This window comes from Chlorocebus sabaeus, chromosome 20 (genome assembly GCF_047675955.1).
Source record: "Chlorocebus sabaeus isolate Y175 chromosome 20, mChlSab1.0.hap1, whole genome shotgun sequence".
Lineage (NCBI taxonomy): Eukaryota > Metazoa > Chordata > Mammalia > Primates > Cercopithecidae > Chlorocebus > Chlorocebus sabaeus.
In genome coordinates this window covers 124,382,766-124,407,159 of record NC_132923.1, presented here as the reverse complement: position 1 = coordinate 124,407,159, position 24,394 = coordinate 124,382,766, and the positions used below count along the sequence as shown (strand labels likewise).

General features: G+C 40.5%; 1 protein-coding gene and 1 pseudogene across 5 annotated transcripts in view; one reads left to right on the top strand and one right to left on the bottom strand.

The window, feature by feature from the left end:
- VPS13D (vacuolar protein sorting 13 homolog D) overlaps positions 1-24,394 on the top strand; it is a 289,932-nt gene that overhangs the window by 181,733 nt on the left and 83,805 nt on the right. For all 5 annotated transcript variants that reach the window (XM_007980502.3, XM_007980501.3, XM_007980500.3 and 2 more), the window contains 2 exons: positions 9,154-9,288; positions 10,723-10,890. In XM_007980502.3, the coding sequence (XP_007978693.3) occupies positions 9,154-9,288; positions 10,723-10,890 (303 nt within the window). The remainder of the gene's footprint in view (positions 1-9,153; positions 9,289-10,722; positions 10,891-24,394) is intronic.
- Positions 3,280-3,396, bottom strand: LOC119619461 (small nucleolar RNA U3; annotated as a pseudogene).

The following is a 24,394-nucleotide window of genomic DNA, read 5'->3' as shown; positions in this document are numbered from 1 at the left end:
ATCATCTTACTAAGAAACACAGACACCTAACTATTCCCTTCGAGTTGCTCCCAGCAGAGAACTCCCCAGACTGAGAAAAGCAGTCTGATTTTCTGCAGTCAAAGTAGCTCCAGCCACCCAGTTGTATGGGAGTGATGGTTATGTGTGCGCTCGGCATACAGTCAACGAAATCATTTCAGTTGAATGTTTCATCTGGCACTGAATTGAAGGAACATTTTCAGGGCATTTTTCAAATCATTGTTAAACAATTACACGGAGCAGCCATTTGATGAGGTGTGTGGGGGGCACGCTGAGTGTAGTAAGTTAATGTTTCCAGCAGGGTGCGGGGAATTGGGACTAACGAGTTAATTCTCAGCTTGTGGGAGTCACATTTTACTGTGTCTTGAGTCTCCTAGTGGAGTCTGGGACTCATAAAATAATGTCATTTATTCAAAGAGTTTTCTAACAGGGTAATATGCCTTTATTAGTAGCTCTTAGAAAGGGTACTATGCTCTTTTAGATGAATATATAATGGCTAAAAGTATGTGCTTAGAAAATGGAGTTCTGTCCCTGAACAGGAGTCACGAGAGCCTGACTAAAAGGTAAACCACGTCTTTGGTATTGAAGGAATAATTATCTTGATTCTCCTGACTCCAGGCCAGAAGTGAGACTGTCAGAAATCTCAGAGGGAAGTCTTGAGGTTTACACTGAGGGTACCTTGTTGCCAGATATAGTGTCTGTTCAAAAGGACTGAAAGCAGTTTCACATCTGCTATCTCAATTGGGATTCCTTACTCTGCGATGGAAGAATGGGGAGATAATAGTCCCATTTCACAAATGCAGAGACCAAAGCACAGCATTCCTCCCTGACTCCCCATTCTCTCCGTTCTCCCAAGTTTGCGTGTTAGAAAGTGGCAGAGTAATATTGAAAATGCCAGGTAGTTTATATGTGTTTTTGGCTTTTTTTAAAGATCAAAAGAGGCCAGGAGCCTTTAAAAGATTTCACGAGGTGGCCTACAGCAGTCCTTTTTCCATTTAGAGCATTGGGGTATTACAAAAGAAGGGCTTTAATTGAGCAATCTAGTTTGGAAGAAAACCCACATTTTAATGGTCAGAGTGAGAGGGTGGGGGTTGGGGGAGTTTCGAACAAAGACACTATTTAAAAAGCCTAAAACTGTCTTCTCAAAGGCTTGAAATAATTTGTTGGGAAACTTCAGACCCTTTACTTTTTTCCTCCCCTCCCTAAATAAAAACCAGATTTGTTAAAAGGAAAAAAGATCCAGTATTGTTAATTGTATTTCAGAAAGTGCCAGAGAGGGAAATATCCCTGTAGTTTTAAACATTGTCCCAAGAGGGAAATAGGCAAATACTCTGCTTCACATAAACAGTCTCTACGTACCATAAATAAACCTTTAAAGAATGAATTCCAGACAGTTTTGTTTAGTGCAGGATAAACTAAGAAAAGAAAGGACATGGCCGAGGGAATAGCTTGGGATCTGAGACCTTATGGTATATGGACAGGTATTTCTTCTTTCAACTCTATGAAGTTTCTGGAAGACTTTAGCAGTTTTCGTGTGGGGAGGTAGAAATAGACAGTTTCCTATTTTTATTAGAAGCTTATGAACACAGGATTGCTTTCTCCAAATTCCATTTTATAACAGGAAACTGTCTGCTGCTTGAGTAAATAAGCATCAACTTTGTATACTACTGTATTTGATTAGTCATTTAGTTACTACAAGAATAAGCCCTGTTTGGCTCGTTCCCTCATCTCATCAACTTTGACCAGATCAACCTGAAGGTGGCAGAATAATTCATACCATTGGGCTGTATCTCAGCTTTTTCCAATGTGGAGTCCCAAAAGCAGTAAATGACTTGGTAAGGATAACTTTTACTTAAGGGCCAGAATATTTCCTTGATTCAGACCAAGCACCTTAGTCATTCAGAAAGGTAATAGTGTCTGTGATGAAGGTTTTGACATTTCAGTAGAGGTTTCAAAGTCTTTGCTACTTTGTGTGGTTCTTTAATATTTGGTTGCAAGGACGAGGTTGGGGTATAAAAGCTTTTTACCTTAAGCTTTTGTTTTGATCTCATTTTCTTTTCTCTGAGAATAAGGTAATGCTCAAAGTAGTATTGGCAAAACAGTGCTGAACTGATTGTCAGTACCGTTTCCCCAGCATGTTTATTTTATGGCTCTAAGCAAAGTAGTTGAGCTTACTGAACCTCAGTTTTTCTGCCAGTGAAGTAAGGAAAATAAGGCCTGCTCACGTACTTTATCATCACTCACCATGAGGTGGGGTGAGGCATGGGTGAATGAATAGCAGAACGTTTTTCAGGAGAAATAGTATCCTCCATTCTGGCTTTCATGCTTTCTACCTAGTAGGTAGTTGCTGTTGTGAAAATGTACATATTTAAGTCTAAGATCAAATAGCCATATGACTTTAGGCCATCCACTTAACATTTCTTGTTTTGTTTATACCAGAGAGAGAGAGAGAGTTAGGTTGAATTAACTTGATGTTGGACTTTTTTGGGGGGTGGGGGAGACAGAGTCTCACTCTGTCACTCAGGCTGAAGTGCAGTGGCACGATCACAGCTCCCTGCAGCCTCAACCTCCTGGGCTCAGGTGATCCCCTCACCTCAGCATCCCAGGTACCTGGGACTATAGGTGCATGCCACCACACCTGGCTAAGTTTTGCATTTTTTGTGGAGACAGAGTTTTACCATGTTGCCTACGCTGGTCTCAAACTCCTGGGCTCGAGTTATCTGCCCACCTCAGCCTCCCAAAGTGCTGGGAAAACAAGCATGAACCACTGGGCCCAGCTCAACTTGAGGTTGCTATTAATCTCTAAGATATTCTGAAATGACTTAGCAGGAGGTTATCAGTGACTCCCCGAGGCACCAAATCCAGTGACCTTTCTCTCTAGCCTTATCTTTGCAGCATCCTCTGCCATTTTGACATTGCTGACTTCCCTGTTGTTGACATCTGTCCTTTCTGGTTCTCCTCTTGCTCTGTTGCTTCTCTGCCTATTTCTGTTTTCTTTTCTTCTATATCTTCTTTTCCTGATCTGTATGTTAAGGGTCCAGATTTTTCTCTTTGTGAACTGCCTGGTTATGTCACTTGTCTATTTTTCTGTCAGGCCTTTTATCTCTTCTAATTTTAGAAGCTCTTTCTAAAAGTATGTCTTTGATGAAAGTTGCAAGTGTTTTTTCTTCAGCTTTTTGTCTTTTTACTTTGCTTTTGGGGTGTGTGTGTGTGTGTGTGTGTTTGTGTTTAATTATACAAGAGGTGTTTATTTTTATGTTGTCAGATGTATTAGTCTTTTGCTGTTCTGAATCTAATTTTTTTTTTTGAAAACTCTACATATTCAGAGAAACTTCTCCAGTAACAAACTGTGGAAATGATCCCTGAAAGTATAGTCTTGAATCTGAATTTTGAGTCACAAAAAAGTTTTCCCTCCTCTCTGGTTTAAAAAAATTTCACCCTTTCTTCCATTATATGATTTAATTTCAATTAAACATATTCTTATTCCAAAATAATTTAAGGCAGTCTCAGAAGACACAGGCAAAAAGATTTAAATATAAGTAAGAAAACAGAATAGAAATGTCATTAAGTTGCACATGAAATTTTAATATATAATAAAGAGATTTTAATTCAGTGGGGAGTATATAGACTTTTCAATAATGCTATTAGACTCAATCACAATAGAAAAAATATAAAATTAGATTTATTCTTGACACTTTATGTAAGGATAAATTCCAAGTGAATCAGAGATTTACTGGTAATATTAGCATGAAAAAGTGTTTTTATATTCAGTAAGGAAGAGTATTTGGCACACCTTGTAAACACCTTGAAATGTCAATCATTTTAAATAAAGATATAATCAGAAAATAGACCCATATCCAGAGATTGTTAACCAGCTTATAATAAGCAGACCCACGCTAGCTGAGAACTTCAAGAAAAGACAGATAGTGGGGGCGGGGATGGGGAGTGTCCATGTGAAGCCATTGGAAAGCTACCAAAACAGCCAGGACTTGGAGTTCAAGATTTATGAGAGGAGAGAAACCCAGTAAGGTGAGCCCAACATTTATTTTGCTTTTATTCCTGAGACTTTTTCTGATTTGTAAGCAGTGTGGGGAGAAAGGTGAAGAAGCCAAGCAGAAAGCAGCTGCCAACAGGCAGAGAATGCAAGTAAAGCTTTTGGCAGTCTCGTGGGGCTAGCAAAGCAAAACTTAAGACTTCATTGCTGCTAAGAGAGCTGGTAATGGAAGGGCTAATATCTTACAGAGAAGAGACAGGCAGACAACAAACCCCAATAATCTGAGGTACTTTCTTTATTGAGATATTTGCTGATTTCTAAGTAACACAGTCTTTTCAGCGGTTTTGTGGTACTAGGGAGATTAAAAGTGGAGGAATGGCATTGGTTTTCATTGAGACTGCTGAAGGACTACACCAGGCCTCATAAGGACTGAAATACACCAGAACTTAGATAAAGACTGAAACACAGCCTTGAGAAAACCCAAACCCTGGTTGATTTAGGCATTATGCTTCTTACTCTAACTGCCTGCCAGAAGCTAAAAACTCATCCAAAGTCTCTGTAAGTTTTCATACAAAATGTTGCATTCAGTCACAAATTACCAGGCCAAGATGAGATGAGACCAAGAGAAAAAACAAACACTAGAAACAGAACCATAGATAAACTGGATGTTGGTATTTTTAGACAGAAAATTTAAAATGATTATGAATGTATCTAAGAAGTTTACCAGAAAACTATAATTTTTTTTAAAAAAGTTATCAAATAATAAGGGAAAATTATAGATAAGCACTTTTTTATGAGTATAGAGGAAAGAAATCTGAACAAAATATTAGTAAATCAAAAACAGAAATATGTAAGAAGGCTAATATAACCAAATTGGTTTTATTTGTGGAATGCACATTCAGTTTCACATTTGCAGATACATTTGGTAATTTACCACATCAACAAGATAAAATAGAATATGACTATTTAAAAATGCATAAAAGTCATTTGACAAACTTTAACATCCATCTACAATAAAAATTCAGCAAGCTAAAAATAAAAGATAACTGCTTTAATCTGTTTAGGTCTGTCTATTAAAAAGCTACAACAAACATCATACTAATTGGTGATAGAGTAAAAGTTTTTTCTTGAGATAAAGGAAAGTTACCCATTATCACCACTTCTTTTCACCATTACATGGGAGTTCAGCCAGTGAAGTAAGTCAAGAATGATCTTTTTGAAAAAGAAATAAAAGGTATAGGAGCTGGAAAGGAAAATAAAAACTTTGTTATTTGTAGAAAGCATGATCGTTTACTAGAAAATCTAAAAGTATTTTCAGATAAGTTATTAGAATAAGTAAATTTAGTAAGGTCACTAGAGACAGTATAGAAAACAGTTGTATTTCTACATGTCAGCAGTAATTACAGAGAAAAGAAAAATTCGGAGGATATTAAGAAAACAGGTCTGGGTGTGGTGGCTCACACCTGTAATCCCAGCACTTTGAGAGGCCTAGGTGGGAGGATCACTTGAGCCCAGGAGTTCAGAACCGGCCTGGGCAACATAGGGAGACCCTGTCTCTACAAAAATGGTAGTTTGGGAGGGAGGGAGGGATTGAGAGGAGGAGGAGGAGGAGGAGAGAGAGAGATGAGAGGGAAGAGGAGGGAGGGAAGGAGAGAAAGAAAACATTAAATACTGTATCATTAACTATTATTGTGTAACAGATGACTCCAAAATGTAGTGGTTTAAAACAGCCACTATCTTGTTTGTTTACAATTCTGTGGGTTAATAATTTGGGCTAGACCTAGCTGGGTGTTTCTTCTGCTGGTCTCACCTGTGGTTATTCATATGGCTGCAGTCACCTGGCAGTTAACCGAGACAAAATGGTATGAGACGACCTCAGTCCCATGTCCAGCGGATTGGTGCTGGCTGTCAGCAGAACCCCTTTCCACAAGGTCTCCCATCTTAAAGGAAGCTACTCCCAGCTTCTTCACATGGTGGAAGCATCAAACAGGCAGCGCAGAAGCTCCAAGCTGTCTTGAGGCCTAGGCTCAAAGGTCACACATTATTATATCTTTCGCTTCCTATTGGCTGAAGCAAATCACAAGGCTAGTGAAGATTCGGGGGAGGGAACATAGACTTCACTGCTTGACAGAAGATGCAAAGAATATGTGGTCCTTTTAAATCTACCACAGGTGTCTAAGAATAAATCCAACAAAAGACGTGTAAGACCTCTACACAGAAAACAATTAAACATTATTGTGAAAAATTAAAGACCTACATAAATGAAGGGACATACCATGTCAATAAGTTGGAAGATTCAGTAAAGTTGTCATTGCTCCTCAGACTGTTCTGTAGATTCAGTACAGTCCTGATGAAAATTCCAGCAGTTTTTTTGGAGGCAAATTGACAAGCTGATTCTAAAACTTCTCTGCAGTTGAAAAGTGTAAAGAGCAGCTAAGGTAATCCTGGAGAAAAAATGCAAAGTTGGTGAGAGCTTACGCTATTCGATTTCAGAAATTATTACAAGACTACGGTAATTAAGACAGTGTGGCATTAGTAGAAAGCAGCAGAGCAAAGTGAAACAGAAGAAATGAATCCAGAAATGGATGTGTAATACCATCACGTGACTTATGACAACGTTTATACCATACTGCAGTAGTGAAACGAATGATCTTTTCAATAAATATTACTTAGTTCAATATTTATGAGGAAAAAATGAATTTTGGCCATGCCCTCACACTATACATAAAAATAAATTCTAGGTGGAGTGTAGATTTAAATGTGAAGAGTAAAACAATAACATTTCTATAAGTAAACATGGGAATATCTTTATGATGTTGGAGTAGACAATAATTTCTTAACCAGGACACAGAAAGGTCTTACCATATAAGAAAAGATTGATAAGATAGATTTCCTTAAAATTAAGACTGTCTGATCATTAAAAGACACCATTTAAAGAGTAATAAGACAAGTCAGAGAATGGAATAAGACATCTGTTCAACAGAGGACTTGGTATACGGAATATATAAGAACTCCTACAAAGCAGTAAGAAATAAAAAACAGGAACTCACTTCAAAAATGAGCAAAAGACTTCAATAAGCTCTTCACAAAAAGATATCCAAATGGCATATGCATATTAAAAGTTGCTTAATCTCACTTCTCAACAGAAAAGAGACTATACCGAGGTACTATTACACACCCATCAGTTTATCTGTCAAAACTATACTGAGATACCATTACACACCGTTCAGATTTTCTGGGTTTTTTTGGTCATTGTTTGTTTTAAGCGACAGGGTCAGCCACGGTAATCCCAGCACTTTGGGAGGCTGAGATGGGTGGATCACTTGAGCCCAGGAGTTGAGCAACAGAGCGAGACCCTGTCTCGAAAAAAAAAAAAAAAAAAAAAATTCGCTGGGTGTGGTAGTATGCACCTGTAGGGGGAGGCTGAGGCAGGGGGATCACTTGAGCCCAGGAGGTCTAGGCTGCAGTGAGTCAAGATTCTGCCACTGTACTCCAGACTAGGCAACAGATACTCTGTTTTCTGTTTTTGAGAAGGAAAGAAAGAGTGAGGCAGGGTCTTACTTTGTCACCCAGGCTAAGTAAAGTGGCATGAGCTCAGCTTAGTGTGGCCTTGACCTTCAAAGTCCAAGCGATCTTCCTCCCCCAGCCTCCTGAATGGCTGAGACTGCAGGCACATGCCACCATGCCCAGTTAATTTTTAAGCTTTTTGCAGAGCCAACGTCTTTCTTAATCACCCAGGCTGGTCTTGAACGCCTGGCCTCAAGCGATCCTCCCACCTCAGCCTCCCAAAGTGCTGGGATTACAGGCATGAGCCACCACTCCTGGCCAGTATATCTTTTTTTGTTAAAAAAAGCTATCTATACCAAGTGTTGATGAGGGTGTAGAATAACAAGGGATCTTGTAGACTGCTGAATGGAGCATACACTGGTTTGACCACTTTGGAAAACTGTTTGGCAGAATATATTAAGATTGTACATGTACATTCTTTATGACCCAGTTCCACTCCCAGGTATATGTCCAAGAAAAATGCATAAATGTGCCCCAAAAGACATATCTAGGCAGGGAACAGTGGCTCACACCTGTAATTGCAGCACTTTGGGGTGCCAAAGCAGGCGGATTGCTTGAGCCCAGGTGTTCAAGACCAGCCTGGGCAACATGGTGAAAACCCTTCTCTACAAAAAATACAAAAATTAGCTGGGCATGGTAGTTTGCACCTGTAGCCTCACCTGCTAAGGAGGCTAAGGTGGGAGGATCGCATGAGTCCAGGAGGTCAAGGCTGCAGTGAACTGTGATTGTGCCACTGCATTCCAGCCCGGGCAACAGAGCGAGACCCTGTTACCAAGTCTGCCATAGACATGTCTAACGTTATTTATAGCAGCATTGTTCATAATAGCAAAAAGTCTGAAACAACCCAACTTTTCAACTTGTCATCAACAATGGTGATTAAATACCTTGTTTTATTCGTGCAATGGAGTATTATATGGCAATGGACGTTAACAAACTACAGCTATATGCAACAATCTAGGAAACTCCCACATGTAATGTTGTCTGTGAGAAGCCACCCACAACGAAGTGCACACTGATGATTCCATTTATATGCAGTTTGAAGCAGAAGAACTTACCTGTGGTGATAGATGTCATCACCGTGGTTGTCTTTGGGGCAGAAGGAGGGAGGAGGGAGTGGGAGCGTTGTCATGGCGGGTGGGCTGCTTCCAAGATGGCGATAACAGTCTGCTTTCTGATCTGGTGGTGGCCACATTATTGTGTTCACTTGGGGAAAAATCGTTTGGGTTTTGAACTGTACATTTGATTAGTGTACTTCTCTGTGTGTGGTATATATCAGTCAAAAAGTAAAACATGACAAACACTCAGATACAAAACAGACCAAAAGGAATTTTGACACAAACTAATAGTGTTTATTTCTGTGTGATGTATGTGACTTGAGTGATATATGTCTGTCTATATATGTATTTTTCCCTAGTATTTTACTTTTATAGTTATAGGGAAAATCCTTAAACATCAAAACCTGACCCTCATTCGAAAGTTAACATGACTTGTAGCTTTAATGGAATCTAGAATTATAGTATCCCAGAAGGCCATCATATGACTTAAGTATGTCATTTCCTTTCTTCCCTAATTAGGCCCTAAAAAGCACCTTGGGATTTCCTTTGATACGGTTTGAAGATGCTGTGATTAATCTAGATCCATTCACTCGGGTACATCCCTATGAGACCAAGGAGTTCATCATCAATGATGTCCTCAAACATTTCCAGGAGGTAAGACTTGGAGAAGTGCTCATTGGCTGGAGCATAAGCAGAATGTTTGTTTTAGTTGTTTGGGAATTTTGGTTACTAAGACATTACTATTGAGAACCCAGTTAAACATTTCAACTCTGTTGTGTTACTGGTAGGTCACTTCCCAAGAAGCCCATATATGTCATGAAAATCCTAAGACAGTACATTTGACCTGTGAGCTGTTAGTTTCATCCCTCAGAGCTACTCTGTGGGGTTTCTGCTAAATTAGTCACGATTCTTAATGGTTTAATTGATGCTTTAATAATAACAAAATAATGTTTTTGTTTCCCAGGCATGGACCTTCTTTCAGCAATTACACTTACATTTTTAGAGTCTGTGGGATCCTGCACTTGGGTTGAACTTGAAATTTTTAAAATCACATTGGACATTTTTCATTTTGTATTTATTATCCAGACTGCAAAGATCAAAAAGTAAAAGCAAGGCATATTCTTCAATGAATAGATAGGTCAAGATCATATCAAATTTAGTAGCTTTCAAAGTTAAAATATATTTTATTCTCACTTCCTTTTTCTCCATTCCCCCTTTCCTTTTTTGATTTTCCTAATTGGTGATATTTCTACCTAACTAAGGAAAGTGATACAGCAGATATCACTGGAACCTGGGTTCAGGCAATTGGAAGTATAGAAAGAGTGGAGGGGGCCGGTCATGGTGACTCACACCTGTAATCCTAGTACTTGGTGGGAGGCCAAGGCAGGAGGATCACTTGAGCTCAGGAGTTCAAGACCAGCCTAGGCAACATATTGAGACCCCGTCTCTACAAAATATAGAAAAAAAAAGATTAGCCGGTTGTAGAGGTGCTTGCCGGTAGTCCCAGCCACTCGGGAGGCTGAGGTAGGAGGACTGCTTGAGCCCAGGAGGTCAAGGCTGCAGTGAGCCATGGTGGTGCCACCTCACCTCAGCCTGTGTGACTGGGACCCTGCTTCAAAGAAAGAAACAGTGGAGGTTGCTTGATAAGTCTGTCCATGCCTTCTTCAGGCCCCCCACCCACACCACAGCTTATGAGAGGAACTGCAAATCTACCTCTCTTCCTCACTTTCCTTTTATAATTCTCCCTGCTGGTGATTACTTCTCTGTTTGTAGGCATGATGAAAAGGAGAGTATGATGTGTATAGTAGCAAATACTCATAAGAATGCTTCCTGTTTCATAGCTATTTTTATTCTTCTAACTGGCTTTGAAGAGTATGTGTATTGGGATATGTGTATTGGAAGAAGCTTAGGTTGTGCTCCTGAAAGGACAGGAGATTATTTTGCAATTCATGAAGATTAAAAGCTAATTACTGATAGTGATGAAAATGGAGGACAAAATAGATTTCTCACCTTTTCGCTTGGGACACTGGTATCTGCAAATGTAAGTAGATGCTGACTGGACTTTTCTCTTCCTATTCCATTTGCCAGGAACTCCTTAGCCAGGCAGCTCGAATCCTGGGATCAGTGGATTTTCTTGGCAATCCTATGGGGCTTTTGAATGATGTCTCTGAAGGGGTTACTGGACTGATAAAGTATGGAAATGTTGGGGGCCTCATCAGAAATGTTACACACGGAGTATCAAACTCTGCTGCCAAGGTAAGGAAATAGAGGTGAAATTCCATTATAATTAACCTCATGAGTCCTCTACAGTACTACAATTTCTTCTATAGTTAATAGGCTGTGAGAAGTTATATTCATGGCTTTTGCTTCATTGCCCACATGCCTTGCCTTTTCCTCGCCTCCCATCACCTGCCACCAGGTGCACTGAGTCCACCTCTAAAATACCTCTTCCTCCTTCCTCTCCATTGCCACTGCCTTAGTCCAGGCATTGCGTATCTCTTACCTGGGTCACTGCAATAGCCCTTGACGCCCTGGACCTTTCATGATGACCCCTACACCTTTCATTGTGCCACCGGAATGAATTCACTGAATCGTGCCATTCTCCTGCCTAAGATCTACCAGTTATTACCCACAGTTTATAGGGAAAGTCCAAACTGAAGTACAGCCTTCTGTAATGACACAACCTTTTAAGCCGCCTGAATTCAGCAGCAGACGGACAGTGATGTCATTCTCCAGTATCTTGCAGCTATTGACTGGTTTGTTCACTGACATCTTAATTTGTGGACATTTTCTTAGTTCACTCTGTATTTTCTGGCAGGAGCTGATTATATGCGAAGCTGGAAAAGGTGAAGCGAGTTGAAGGTAGTTGCTGTTTGACATACAGGCCTCTAAAGAACTCTGCTTTTTTGCTCTTCCTTTCATCTCAACACACTTTTCTTGTTGAGACTGGCTTTTTCATGAATGAACTCATTTGGAGGAAACACCTGTGCTCTCTGCTTATTTACTGTAGAGAGAGCATTTTTGTAGTGAGATCATAGGTGTACTTGTGCCACGGGCTGATAGGACATGAAAAGTAGCTTTACCAAAGAGATCTTTGTGGCACTGAATAGAAATTTATCTTGAAGAGCAGGTAAGAGAGTAGAGTTGAATGGCATTTCTATGTGGTATGGTATTCTTGTTAATAATGTGTGAAAGCTGAGAATTTATCCTTTTTTTCCCAAACTAGTTTCTAGGGATGATAGATCGGTCAGATCAGTTCTGTAGGATTATCGAACCAGACCAAAGTGTACTATTTGGCTTGTGGTTCAAAATAAGCCACAGTCTTTTCTTTCTTTTTTTCTTTCTTTTTTTTTTCTTTTTCGAGACAGAGTCTTGGTCTGTCGTCTAGGCTGGAGTGCAATGGTGCAATCTCTGCTCACTACAACCTCTGCCTCCTGAGTTCAAGCAATTCTCCTGCCTCAGTCTCCCAAGTAGCTGGGATTACAGGCACCCACCACCACACTCAGTTGATTTTTTGTATTTTTTTAGTAGAGTTGGAATTTTGCCATTTGGCCAGGCTGGTCTCGAACTCCTGATCTCAAGTGATCCACCGACCTCAGCCTCCCGAAGTGCTGGGATTACAGGCGTGAACCACCATGCCTGGATGGCAACAGTCTTTTAGAGAGACTTTCCCACTCATGGTTTGAAAGCAGTGAGACTCAGGTTCAAAGTCTGAACTAGTGTGTACTTTTCTGCCTTGAATCCTTTCTCACACTCCTGTGGCCCCTTACCCCTCATGCATCATAAACCCTCATAATGGTAACACAGATTCCTCACTCTTCTTGCTTTAGCTCTTGGACTTGATATAAATGAATGAATTTAAATATTTAGTTGTAAATGCCCAGTTAACATATTTTATTAAATTTTGTTAACTTTATTGAATTCTAATTGACATAAGAAAGTCTTCTTGGTTTTATAATTTTTTTTGTTTTTGTACCCTGGGCTTTACCATAATTTAAAAAATGAAGATGCTTATGGTTTAACAATAGGACTTCCTCACTGTGGAATAGAAATGCACCTACTTTGCAGGTTTATTGTGAGAACAGAATAAGGTATGACGTTACAAAAATTTTGAAACATACAGAGTAAAGAAGATAAATAGGTCATTACTTTGACTGTAATATTTACATTGAGACTTGAGCCACCAGGAAGCCATTAGTGCTCTTGAAATGAAATCTATTATGAACTACAGAGAAGGAGGGTCGGGGCACTGAGAGTAGGAGAGTCAAACCCCATCAGGACCAGTCTGACTCTTAGGAACCTCCATAGTTCACTGGGTTAAGAATGAAGAAGCTGTTCATGTGCCTGTGACATCTCAACAGGAGAGACCTCCTAGGAGTTTCTCCAGAGTCTCCTGGCAACATCCTAGTGAAAGGATTGGCCCTTTCTTTATTCTCCTTGGTTTGTGAAAGTCTCGTTTGTTTCCTGGTTTTTCTGTTTCCCCTGAAAAACTGTTTTTGAAGCTTGAGGGTCAGCATGAGATTATAACTTAGGCAGAAAGAAAGGGCAGTGTCCTCCCTACCCCCGTCCTCACTCTGGATCTATATGAAGGCCTGGGGGAAGTGACAATACATTTTTTGGATATCATGCTTTATACGTTGCTGGATTTATATAAGGGTGTTGCTTTCCAGGGAATGAGTCCTCTTGAATGGGAACCTCCCTTCCCATAGGATTGGGCTCCTTCATATACTTGTCTTCCCTTTAATAAGCTACTAGTATTGGAGCCACAGGCTGCACCTGAGGGGATTGCTATGTAATTTACAGGCATACATTGTGTATTAGTCCATTCTTGCACTGCTCTAAAGAAACATCTGAGACTGGGTAATTTATAAGAAAAGAAGTTTAATTGACTCATGTTTGTGCAGGCTGTACAGGAGGTATGATGCCAACATCTGCTTCTGGTGAGGTCTCAGGAAGCTTCCAGTCATGGTGGAAGGTGAAGCAGGAGCAGGTGTCTCATGGCAGGAGTGGGAGCAAGGGAGAGAAGGGGGAGGTGCTACATACTTTTAAACAACCAGATCTCACGAGAACTCGCTCACTATCATGAACACCAAGGGGATGGTACTAATCCATTCATAAGAAATCCGCCTTTGTAATCCAGATACCTTCCACCAGGTCCCAGCTCCAACACTGGGGATTATAATTCAACACGAGATTTGAGGGACAAACACCATACTGTATCGCGTTGCTTAACATCAGGGATACATTTTGAGAATCATTTCACTGGGTGATTTCATCGTTGTGCGAACATCATAGGGTATACTTACACAAACCTAGGTGGAATACAGCCTATTTCACACCTTGGCTATCTGGATAGCCTATTGCTCCTAGGCTACAAAACTGTGCAGCATGTTAAAGATATCTAAACCTAGACAGGGCACAGTAAAAGATAATGGTATTATCTTATGGGTGGATCGTCATATATGCAGTCCTTAGTTGACCAAAATGTTATTTGGCACGTGACTGTATTTTGATACCAGCAGTCTTAGGTGTGTTTACAGAGATATAAAAACTAGTTATATCTCTTAAGATGAGAAAGCACATAAACACAAAATTACCACTTCTCATAGGAAATGGTAGCTCTAAATGAGTCTATCAGTTGAATACCCATTCAGGTCATCTGTGATTCTGCACATATGTGGTTGGACTAAAGATATGCATTTTCTTAAAAGTTGTTTTAGGGGAATGTTTTGTTTGTTTTTCTGTGTACACCAGAGGAGTTTGAGGAATCACAAATGACCACAACAATCAACTGTTGGCCTGTGGCAATTATTCCTTTAAAGAGTGCCTGAGTTCCAGTGATTAAAAAAGGGCCAGAGGGGACAAAAGGCACCTCACCGAGCCCCTGCCAGCACACTGCACCTCACTGCAAAGACCAGGGGGCTCTAGCCTGGTTGAATGGGCTTTGAGTGTGTGGAGAAGCTCATAAACCTCTTAAATTAATTGTAAATACTGTATAAGGGTGCATTTTTCTGGGGCGAGGGTCCACCATTTCTTTTGTATCCTCAGGGAGAGATTCACGCCTCCAAAGATTGTAAGCCATTATTGTAGACATAGGCTTATACCCTGAGGGGAGCATGGGGCTGGTAGTCAGAATGCCAGTACTTTCATCGCATTTCTACCTTTAAATAATCTTTTCCTCTGTTAAGAGATTTGTTTTTAACATGTATGAAAAGATGATGGTCACTTCCTACCTCACACTGGCCTGAGGACCAAAAGAGATGAAGTATATGAAACCCAGTGAGGAGTTAAAAGGGAATTCATTCTATCACATAAGAAGATAATAGACCTGTAGGTTTTAGTCATCTGTGGATAGATGCACAAATTTTAAATTTCAGGTCTATAAGGTATCCACTTGTGGAATTTATTTCTTTTTTCTCGCCCCAGAGCATTCCTACAAAAGGAACATCTCATTTCATCTTTGTTGTTTAATTTATTTAATATTGGCCTCAAGGAAATGTAAGTAGGAAATAACCTATGCCCTTTTATCTCAGTTATTTCTCTTTGCCTATCTTTCTCATCTCCCAACCCTAGAAATCAGCATATGGATTCAAATCTAAGATTTAAGGCTTAGCCACCAAATTGTGACCATCTAACCCATGACTCCCCTGCCTGGGTCTTAGCAAGATGACTCTAGCCCTTAGTGGAACTTCAAAGATCTGATCTCATTCCTGAGGCCATGGCAAGGCAATCGCTTCTGGAAGGACTTCTCTGAATGTGATTTATTTGAGAAAATGACAGCATTTCATATTCCAAACCCGTATCAGAGGAGAAAGTTTCTTTCTGCTGCATGAGTTGCAAGAAGTATACTTTCTTCTAGTTGTGTGTCATGTGAATATCTGCAAGACACTCCAACGTCTTTTAAAGGCAGAGAACTGGAAAGGCCCCCTATTGATTAAATGTCCTCTCTTATAGACTCTAGCTTCATTTGTACCTTCATTCTTGTGTGATATTTTCACATACATAGCTATCCTCAAAAAAATAAATAAAGTACTTTTTAAACTAATAATACCTCAGATATTAACAATACAGCAAATGATTCCACTGTCTTTTATGCCCCTGTAGAAACTGTGTTTGCTCTGCACAGCTGTTATCTGGTCTTCCTAAGGGAAGAAAGCCGACAGCATACTTAATTTCTTCCAGCAAAGGAGAGAAGCACTTTCAGTCATCACTAATGAACCCTCTGCTCATTCTGTTCTACTTTCCACCCCCCTTTTTTTGAGACAGAGTCTCACTCTATCGTCCAGGCCGGAATGCAGTGGTGCAATCTCGGCTCACTGCACTCTCTGCCCTCCTGGGTAGCAAGTGATCCTCGCACCTCAGCCTCCAGAGTAGCTGAGATTACAAGCGTGCACCACCACGCCCAACTAATTTGTGTTTTTAGTAGAGACGGAGTTTCACTATGTTGGCCAGGCTGGTCTTGAACTCCTGACCTCAAGTGATCTGCGCTCCTTGGCCTCCCAAAGTGCTGAGATTACACACGTGAGCCACTGTAGCCAGCCTCATTCCCCTCATTATGTCTTTATCAAGTCAATATAGGATGCTTTTGATTCTGGGTACCTTTTTGATCCCATGTTTGTTTTGATTCTGTGTTTATGAATACAGATATTTTTGTAATTTGTCATGTTCTTAACTGAAATTATTTTCATAGTGGTTATTTGCTGTTCATGTAAATTGGAATTCATTGTTCATTGTTTGCTACATGTTAATTTTACTGATAACTTTTGTAGTTGTGTGGTAGTTTTCTATTTTTCTCTTTTGCTTTGTGGTGTTCACTTCTGCCAGGCCCAAATTTCGCAGCTCACATTCTGCAGATCAAATTTTTGTCAAGGAGATGTGAGTTTTCTGCCAGTTTTTAGTTAATGCATTTTATTCTATGTTGTTTTAGCCATTGTTTCATTGTCTTAAATCAGTTTTGATTTTTATGAATTTGACAAAGATCTAATTTTTTAGATGATTTCTTGGCGCAGACAGCTTTAGTAGGAAAAGGTGTAGGAACAGGGTTGAAACCCTGCACTTCGTTGTGGGATACATACTAATGTGCAGACATTTGTGGAGCACCTTCTGTTGGTTAGGCTTGGTGAGAGACCCTTCGTATACATTGTCTTGTATGTGTTAAGCTCTGTTCTGCCAGTCAGGAAACTGGGAGTTAGAGAAGTTAAGTCTTCAAGGTCACACAGCTAGATGTGACGGGGGTGGATTTGAATCCAAGTCCAGCTAATTTTGAAGGTCTTTTTTTTTTTTCTTACAGGATGTTTTTCCTTTGTGTTTGTAAGGCATTCTTCTAGGCACTGCAGAGAATATGAAACATTAATGACTGCTGACTTCCCAGCAGAAGCCTCTTATTTGACATCACTGTGTAACTGGTCAGGGCCACTATCGTCGCATTCTTGGCACAAAGCAGGCCCTCGGGAAGTGCTGGTGCCCACCGTCATTCTAGTGTTAGGTTGTTTGTGGTTGTCACCATCTTTATAGGCAATAAGAACCTTGGCAAATGCAACCATGGTTTTACCCATGTGATACCATTTGATCATCAGAATTACCTGGTCAGTAGCTGGATGGGCATTTTTAGCCCCATTATGTAAATGAAGAAACTGAGGCCCAGAGAGGTCAGGTGACTTTCCCAAGATCAGCCAAGTCACTGCAGAGCCGAGACCTGGCTCCTCTGTACTGGCATCTCAGTTCTCATTTTTAATTAGACCTTTGAGATATCACTTAACTACAAGATTTATTCTAGACACGCCTCTGTATGTTAAATAAACCAAAAAATAAAAAGCAAACCAAACAAAAATCTCTACCTAGTCTCACAATGATCTTTGATAACTTTTAGGAAAACTGTTTGAGGATAAATACAAGCAAGTTGAGACTGAGAAAACGAGAAATTCAGACTGTTCAGATAGTTCAGTAGAAAATCTAGCTAGGACTTTAACATTTTGTTCCATTTATTTGGTTTCTATTTGGGACAGCATTATGGAGGAGCTACTTCTCTTCGAAGCAAATCTTTCACCAGCCGTTTGTCCCAGGACACCAGATTTGGTGCCTAGCCATGATCCAGTGGAAACTGACTTTCCTGTCCCTGCACAGAGACTCTCAGCCAGCGCTTGCCATCAGCCAGCCTTCCATCATATATACTGTGACCTTGTTGCGGGGAGAGAGGTCCATCTGCCTTTTGTTTAAGAAACAGCATTTTTTGTTGTTGTTTACTTTGCAGTCACTATATTTATAAGGCTCAAACAAAACTAAGAGCAATGTTTATTCAAGGTGAAAGTTTTATCTTTGCACAAAAGAATGCGCTGAGTGAGTCCCTGCATGGATTCTGAAGGCGAAAAGGCAATTTATGACTTGTATCTGTTTTTGTCATTATGTATGACTGTTCCATTTTATAGTTGAGCTGATTATCCCCATAATAGCTTTTCCATGTACCTATAAGCAAGTAATAGGTGAATGCCTTCTCATAAGCAATGGGGTTTTAGTGTATTTAAGTTGGCACAAAACTTGAGGGTAAATGAAATTCACTTCAGACAGTGATCTTTCCCTTAGAGAATGTAGGGCTTTCTATTTTCAAAAAGACTTTGATCCTAAATAAGTCTCCCGAGGGATTTCTTTTCCAGCCAAGAGGAGGTACCTTCAAGTTCTTGTATGTAGGGAAATGACTCAAATTTTTGGCATCAGAATTTTTGTTTTATTTTCCTCTGATAATCTTGAGTACTAAAATGATTCCCTTAGTCTGAGCTCTTTTTGGTTAGAAGCAAATTTTAGATGCTGAATGACCCACCCTAACTTGGGCAACCCTCAGCCATCTTGGGGGATCAGATAAAAGTATATTTGTGGGGGCTGGGGTGGAGTGGTGTCATGAGAACCGCAAGTGACCAAAATTTACAGGCGGTCCCCATGTACCCCACTGAGCAGCCTCGCTCATGAAGGAGCCAGGTGAGCAGTGTTTAGCTTTTCCCCCTTTTCCACCCTAATCAGGCAGCTTAGGGTGATTAGAGCAGGGAATGAGTGTTGCCACTATTGATGTCCTGTTTTTGAAACAGAAAGAAAAAGTTCAAAACTTCTTCATTTCCTAATGGTAGTTCAGTTAAGAACAAGCTTCTTCAGATTTCTTTTTTTTTTTTAGGCCTGAACATGTCATATTTTGAGAGGAATTCCCTTGATCTTCCAAAACTGGAGCTTGTGTGGTGGAAAAGTATGTTCAGTTGCTAAGTTGAAAAGACAGAAAATATTTGTGTCCCCCAAAAGTAGTGGTTTTCTACCCTAGTATAAACATGGTTTATAAAAGAATCATATGTTCAAGCTTTCCTAGGTTGGCTGGTGACCCTCGGCATTGTGGTCGTGCATCCCTTTTCTATAATTCAGCATTCTTCATATCAGTCTTTGGTCTTTCTTGAAAAATTATGACAAACTTTAAGTGATATAAGACACTTACTCTGTTTGGAAGGTTCTATTTTTTAAAAAAAGTTCTTTCTCTCTTACAATTGTTCTTTCTAAAAGCCTATCTCCATCTTGAAGAAAAGCTAAATCAAAGTTCATTCTTAGGAGAAAGAAGGAATGTCTTGGTCAATATCACACTTAAAAATCAGAAAGCAGGCCGGGCATGGTGACTGACACCTGCAATCCCAGCACTTTGGAAGGCCGAGGCAGGTGGATCACCTGAGGTCAGGAATTTGAGACCAGCATGGCCAACATGGTGAAACCCCACCTGTACTATAAATACAAAAATTAGCTGGGCACACATGCCTGTGATCCCAGCTATTCGGGAAGCTGAAACAGGAGAATCGCTTGAACTCAGGAGGCAGAGGTTGCAGTGAGCTGAGATCGTGCCGCTGCACTCCAGCCTAGGCGACAGAACAACGCTGTTTCTGTCTCCAAAAAAAAAAAAAAAAATCAGCAATGTGAAGAGTATAGCCATCATTTATTAACTCCTGCATGTCAACTATGGGTCTAGGATCTTTCCCTATGCTCTCTCATGTAACTTTCACATATACCCAATAGGAAGGAAAGAAAGGAGGAAGAGAGGGAGGGAGGGAAGGAGGGAGGATTAAGCCCATTTTACAGATGAGAAAAATTAGACTCAGACTTGTCAGGAACCTTGATTGAAATTTAATAATGACTCACTATTGGAGCTAGAAGTCTTCGAAAAAAATTAATTTGGGAGGCAGCCTCTATTTTTCCTCCATACAATGCAACTTCTCAGATATAATCTTTTACCAAACTCTAAACATTGTAGAAGCAAAACCACAAGCCGTTGGAAACAACATTACTTAAAAGTAAAACTCAAGCAGTCTTCTATTCGTTCCCAACTTTAACACCTCTGTGTTGGGCCTTGGACTTTTCCAACTGTGATTTCTCAGCTTTCCGAATTAATCTTTCCTATCTGGAAATCTCTAATCAGTGTAAAAGGGTTGAAATAGGAGAAGAGGATTGGGAGATTTTTCTTCATTCAAATAGAAAATGTATGACTCAAAAGCATTTGAGTTAGCTGACCCAGATGATGTTCCTGATCCAAGATTTGTTCAAATTTAAATCATGTGGGATGTGCAGTCCCCAGGCCTCCCCTCCTGCCTGGCCCAGGAAGCAGAGCAGAGCTTTGGACCACTTTGGTATGAGCTGATAGTGATCTTCAGATCACTTTCCTGATGACTGTCTTCCTCTAAATGCTGTGTGTTAAGTTGCAGTTTCTTTAAGCCATTTCCTGAACTTCACTCCTTTAAGCATTTCTAAACAACTAGGATATCATTTTAAGATAAGAGTATTTAATTTTCAGGGCAGAGTACCCAGAATTAGGGAGAGTTGTGCATTCCCAGTATCAATTCCAGGGATAAAATAAACTTATTGTCCCCAGTAGTCCTTTTCTTTCCTTACCGTTTTCCCCTTCGTCTCTCCTGTAGCTTTTCAAATTTTGTAGATTTTTGGTCTCTCAGTTCTGCTAACAGATTGGCTTTCAGATGCTTAGTGATACCATTGCTTGAATTAAGAAGCCAGAGGGAGAATGTTGGGGATAGTGTCTTATTCCTGAGAGTTTTAAATTTAGTTCTGCAGCCAGGCGCAGTGGCTCATGCCTGTAATCCCAGCATCTTGGGAGGCTGAGGCGGGTGGATCACCTGAGATCAGGAGTTTGAGACCAGCCTGGCTAACATGGTGAAACCCCGTCTCTACTAAAAATAAAAAAATTAGCTGAGTGTGGTGGTAGGCGCCTATAATCCCAGCTACTCGGGAGGCTGAGGCAGGAGAATCGCTTGAACCTGGGAGGCGGAGGTTGCAGTGAGCCGAGTCGCGCCATTGCACTCCAGCCTAGGCGACAAGAGTGAGACTTTGTCTCAATAAATAAATAAATAAATAAATAAATAAATATAGTTCTGTTGAAGTGAACTATGGTTTGCTTCTTGGAGGAATGGAACAATATGATTAACTTACTAGAGTTTCATCATTCCTTATTGGAAGAAAAATAATACCACTTTATATTTGTCTTGATTTTTAGTTGGTAAGCATTCACATATCTTTGATCCTTTCTATAAGCCTAAAACGAGATAAATGGTATTATTATTGTCATTATTATTATTATCACTCCTGTTACCATTTTATAGATGAAGAAACGGAGACCCAGTGGAAGTAAATAACTTTGCTCAAGATGGCCAAACAAAAAGTGGTAGAGCTTTTGCACTTCTTCCTAGCTCTCCTGACTCCTGGAACATTGCTGAACAGCACAGTCAGCCCTCCATATCTGTGGGTTCTGTATTCATGAATTTAACCAACCACAGATCCAAACCAAAAAAAAGGGTAGTTGTGTCTGTACTGAACATGTACTATTTTCTTCCTTGTCATTATTCCCTAAAGCATACAGAATAACAGCTATTTACATAGCATTTACATGGTAAAGTAATGCATTATAAGTAATCTAGTGATGATTTATATACAGGATGATGTGTGTAGGTTGTGTACAAATACCACACTGGTTTATATCAGGGACTTCAGCATCTGTGGATGGATGGTGTCTTCTGCATGTCCAGGAACCAATCCCCCATGGATACTGAGGGACAGCTATACTTCTTAACCTCATACTACAGGTTAAGATTCACAACATTGTCTCCATATTATAGTTGGGTTGTCCATTTCCAGTGTTGTCTGTGAGCCTTGTTAGCCTGTCCTTCCCTGCAGAATGAATTTCAGAGAACAGAGGGGTAGAGAAAAATGTGTCTTTCCCTCTTAGAGGCTTGTTGCACTGTTCATTAACCGTGCTGCTATTTGTATGAGGTATTTCAGAGTCATATAGCTGAGAGTTCACAAAGAAACAATATATGACAAGAATAATTCTTGTAGCAGAGTTTTTGTGAAGTGGAGGATGGTAGGGAGAAAAATGTAAGTTTATGTCAGGACATTAAGTAATTTCTACAGTATTGGGGATGAGGGAGAATCCCCCCTAAGAGGAAAAGGAAGATACTTCTAGAAGCGGGTGAGAGTCTGGCTTTTCCTTGGCTTTCCTCATAGCCACATGATAGCGTGTCCTGCCTGACTTGGAAGGGAGGCCTCAGCATGTCCTGAAGTAGCGATGTGGGGGCACAGTTGGTCCCTGGATCAAGCACAGACATATCACACTCACCTCCAGCAGGCAAGGGGGAATTACAGCTTCGCTTTTTCTTTTCTATTACACACCAGTGGGGAAGCCTTCCAGTGCCATTCGTGAGAACAAGGAAATTTTCTAGTCAGGTACATAAGGATGCTCAAAAACTAGGAGCCACATTGGGGAAGTCAGGGTTTTTTTATTTTATTTTTATTTTTTAGTTTTGAAGAGCTGAATTTTGTTTGGTTTTTAGTTATTGTACTTTAAGTTCTAGGGTGCATGTGCACAACGTGCAGGTTTGTTACATGTGCCATGTTGGTGTGCTGCACCCATTAACTCATTTACATTAGGTATATCTCCTAATGCTATCCCTCCTCCCTCCCCGCTCCGCATGACAGGCCCCAGTGTGTGATGTTCCCCATCCTGTGTCCAAGTGTTCTCATTGTTCAGTTCCCACCTATGAGTGAGAACATGTGGTGTTTGGTTTTCTGTCCTTGTGACAGTTTGCTCAGGATGATGGTGGGGACGTCAGGTGTAAAGCGTGCAGAGAACGTGACAGAGAGTGGACCGTGCGGCCATTTCTCCAGTCACGCTCGTGCTGTCCTCCCCTTGTGCTTGTACTCAGTCTTGCCTCTGATCGGGGTACCCTTCTCCATTTCTGGCCAGAGGCTCCAGGTCTGGAAGGCCCAACCCACATGCCATGTTAAGAACATGATTTCTCCCCACCGTGAGTTCCCATGGCCCCATGTGCTTCCATGACAGCAGGCACCAGATTTTACCTTGAATTGTAACCATTTGTGCACACGTCTCTGATACCCGTCAACATTTCTCACATCACCAATTAGGTGCTGGGCGCTGTGAAAGAATGTTAGAAAGGAAGACTTAGAAAATGTTTTCTTCTTTTTGTGAGGATGTGGAACAGGTAAGGCAGAGAAGGAGTAAGTAATGATAATCGAGAGGAAATAAGTATTGCAGTGGGGTCTGTGCAAACTGTACAGTTCCGTGAGAGAAGTGCTGTTGGGCAAGGGATAAGAACACTTGATTCTGTTCCTCAAGGATGAGATTGGCTGCAGACAAAAGATGGAATGCAGCGGTCTGTATGTATTTGCATCCCAGAGTAGACCTTTAAAGCCTGTGGAGGGGGGCCAGGATTTTATCTGACAACATTTTTTTTTTTTTTTTGCCGGTTTCTCCTTTAGCCGTAAATAGTTACTGTAAGGAAAATTAAAGTGATCCAGGTTGTATCCATGTGGGTTGTCTTTTATCTGGCATAGCATTTTTCACATGGTATACATTCAATGAATGTGTTATTGTCTAGCTATTTTCTGTTTTTTGTTGTTGTTGTTGTTTTTTAATGGAAATAAACAAACCTTTTTTTTTTTTTTTTTTTGAGATGGAGTTTTGCTCTTATCGCCCAGGCTGGAGTGCAGTGGTATGATCTCAGCTCACTGCCACCTCTGCCTCCTAGGTTCAAGCAATTCTCCTGCCTCAGCCTCCTAAGTAGCTGGGATTATAGGCACCTGCCACCAGGCCCAGCTAATTTTTACAGTTTTAGTAGAGATGGGGTTACGCCATGTTGGCCAGGCTTGTCTCGAACTCCTGACCTCAGCTGATCCACCCACCTTGGCCTCCCAAAGTGCTGGGGTTACAGGCGTGAGCCACTGCACCGGCCCAAACAAACTTTTTACAAGTTTGCCCCCAAACATATCTGTAAGCTGGTGAATAGCCAAAATCATACTATGGCAATATAGACAGGAAAAGGACATTGACTTTTAGAATCCTATTTCTTCTCCTCCTTCCCCATGCCTCAGGTCTAGCACAGCACTGGGGCACAGCAAGCGCTTAGTAGATACTGACCTGGCTCTGATGAGGCCAGGTGTGCACTACTGATTGGACCCAGGCTTGGCTTAAGGTAGCAGGAAACTGGTTTAGAGGAAGGAGAGGAAAACCTAGTCCCTCTTAGTCTAATAAATTAAAAGAATATTTATGGGAAATATTTGTTTGCTTTCTTTGAGGAAAATGTTTTAAGTAAACATTTCCTGCAAGGTATTGAATTTATATAATAAAACACTGGTTTAGAAACCTTAATTGTTTTCACTGAAATGAAAATTAAGCAGAACATGCTTCCCAAAACAGCCCCTTGTCTCAGTTTTGTTGCCA